General features: G+C 39.4%; 1 protein-coding gene across 1 annotated transcript in view; it reads right to left on the bottom strand.

The window, feature by feature from the left end:
* The window catches only part of LOC109951632 (A disintegrin and metalloproteinase with thrombospondin motifs 17-like), a 199,476-nt gene that overhangs the window by 104,012 nt on the left and 92,542 nt on the right, over positions 1–2,922 (bottom strand). Inside the window, exon 9 of the mRNA XM_020586235.1 lies at positions 1,732–1,877. Within this exon, the coding sequence (XP_020441891.1) occupies positions 1,732–1,877 (146 nt within the window). The remainder of the gene's footprint in view (positions 1–1,731; positions 1,878–2,922) is intronic.

Raw genomic sequence — 2,922 nt, 5'->3', positions numbered from 1 at the left:
GATGAAAGCCGGTATCTATACTGTGTAATAATGATTTCAGATTTAAGATAACATTGATTCTGTAATTGCATTTGTTTTATTGGTATTGGAACCTATTGGGGTGCCATAGTGTGATAATGCAAACAGGTCAAAGTTGCAAGCATGCATGAAAATTTTATATAATTACTAGACATACGTAATTACACTTTTGGTAAATACATTGTGTGTGAACATGTATAGATGTAGTCAGTACAGTCTATGCACTGTATATAATACTATTAAAAGCAGAATTAAGCTACACTAGTTGTCACTGCATGTTGACTGAGAAAAATAAAAGTTAGGGCACCACCATATTGTGTTGTGCAAGTGCTCTCTCTCCCTCTCTCTCTCACACACACACACACACACACTTGATTTTGCCATTTAGTGAGTCACTGACTTACATTCATTTCCTGGAGCCCATTGCCCATTACCTTACCCTAACCTTACTCTAGCCTGAAAGAGCCCATGGCTGCTCATTTTGCTTATTTCCAGCCATTTACTGCTTAATCTTCGTACCTCTAGATAAGATTCACACCCATCATAAATCCAAATAGTCTGTAATTATTTCAGAAAGATAAAACCCAATGTCACAAGGAGAACCCTCTCCTGAAAATTAGAGGATAGTTCGTGAATGCCAGTCAGGAAGCCAGGACAACACATAAAAAACTTTGACAAATAAGCTCTTATCAACAATGACAATACCTCAAATCCTACCTGACATGTTCAAGCCAGAATATGAAAGCAGACAGCACGTCAAACCGTAACAGCATTAATTAATTTGAATTTCTCCTCCATAGGTAAACAACAGTATATGTATTGATGAAATACTGTAAACAAAGCAGGTAATTGAGAAACCCCATATTTTAACTGACATAACTTCTTCAGCCTTACAACAATTCTCTTTACAGAAATGAGGCATTAAATGTACCATTACGTCCCACCAAGTAGTGGAAACTTAAAGGTTGGTAAATCCAGCCAGTGATCACTGTGTCTTCCCCCACAAATCCCTCACTCCTCCTCCTTGGCGACCACATTCCCAAAGTAGTGAAATTAATTCTATTAGGTAACCTTGCACTGACAATAACATCATGCATTGTTAGAATCCTCTTGCCAACATGCAACTCATCACGTGTGGAAAACATACTGGCCTCAAACAGTCCAAGGGAGTCCAGCATTGATGAGCTAATCATTCACCAGCCCAGGGTGCTTCACTGGCTGGCTGCAGTTTTCAGCTGCTCCATTCATTACATGTTAGACCTGGTCAGGTCAAACAGCAAGTCCCTGTACATGAACATTCCCAGACATGCAGTAACCTCAGGCCCTGTATTTTTCATATTTTTAAACCATTCAAGAAAATCTGCAAACTGTTGCGTAAGACTTTACATAGTTGAAAAAAAGTCTTGCCAGCGAGAGTTTTCAAGACTTGTATGAACCGATTTGCTTCTGCATAGAAGTACAACACCTTGTCTTTTGAGCTTTCAGTCACGTTTAAAATGATAATTCATTGCTGTAACATTGTAGATAAGTCAGAAAACACAGGAAAGCATGCCATGGGCTCTTTAAAGCACATCTTCTCCTTAAAATTCGACAGTTGACTTTGTGAAGACCAGCATCTGGTACCCACAAGGAAAGCTAAAATTCCACAATGTGAGTAATGTCAGGCATGCATAAAAACACATACAGAGTCAAACAGATAGAGAGGTGACGTACGGAGGGTTGTCACATTTCCTCTGTCTGAACTGGACTCCAGTACCACAGGTCCTGCTGCACATGCTCCACTGGCTCCACGGACTCCAGTCGCCATCCAGATGCTGAGGGATGGGAGCCTTACTGACACACTCACCTGCCCTGCACCACTGACACACACACATGGACAGAGTGATCAAAGTTATTTCAAATACATTCATCATAATAAGATGTCATGAAAATTACTTTAAGTATGTTTTAAACTGTGTTTTAATAAATATATTAACCAATATATGTTATACAATGGATTTTAAACTTTCAGAACAGACCACATATCACAGGGACCTGTGAGACACTGCCTGTGTGAACAGAAGAACATGTTTCATCTTTGTTTTAGTAATTTGTGTGTTGTTCAACCAAATGACACTCCAGACTTAAAGGAAGCCAGCCATAAACCGTAAAGATAAAACAGGCGCAACAGATTGTTTAGTGTCCAAGGGGTTATCAGGGCAACCCCCTTCAATTTCCTTTGTTGTGTGGATGCTGTAAAACATCCACACTATGCTCTTCTGTTCTTTATTGTGTGAATGTGAAGCACCCACACTATGATATCATATTCTTTATTATTATTGTATGGATACTTTTCAGCATCCATACTATGTTATCCTGTTCTTTATTATTGTGTGGATGCGTATGCATCCACACTATGTTATCCAGTTCTTTATTATTATTGTGTGGATGCGTAAGCTTTTTTTACAGAAATTTCCCCATTGGAAATGAATGGGGCAAAATTTGAAGCTTAATATCTCCGGCATACGTTGGGCTAGAAATGCCATTTCAACTTTATTCAACTCGTGAGACGTTCAGCTACTAATGGTGCATCTTGATATCTGTTATGGTTTTTTTAATAATCGACTTTTATATTTGTCCATAAACAATGCATGGGTGCAATGCCATTGGCTGCCTATGCGTCACGTGACTCCCCCGGTCTAGGAGCTTTTGCTCTCCCTCTTGCCGCTTTTGTGCTGCCATTATGTCCATTCTTAAGCATTATACACATATAATAGATGACAATCGTAGAGAAAATTGTCACGAATTCAGCTGTCAGTGTTACTGAGATGGGATGAATGGTATTTGCTTAAGTCGCTCATTCCAGCGCATACGTCTCACTGCTCCATTACAGTCAATACAGACGATCCGCTGTAGCAAAACGTC

The sequence above is a fragment of the Monopterus albus genome, unplaced genomic scaffold (genome assembly GCF_001952655.1).
Source record: "Monopterus albus unplaced genomic scaffold, M_albus_1.0 scaffold399.1, whole genome shotgun sequence".
In the NCBI taxonomy this organism is placed as follows: domain Eukaryota; kingdom Metazoa; phylum Chordata; class Actinopteri; order Synbranchiformes; family Synbranchidae; genus Monopterus; species Monopterus albus.
The sequence above is the reverse complement of the archived record's forward strand: the minus strand, read 5'-3'. Positions and strand labels throughout refer to the sequence as shown.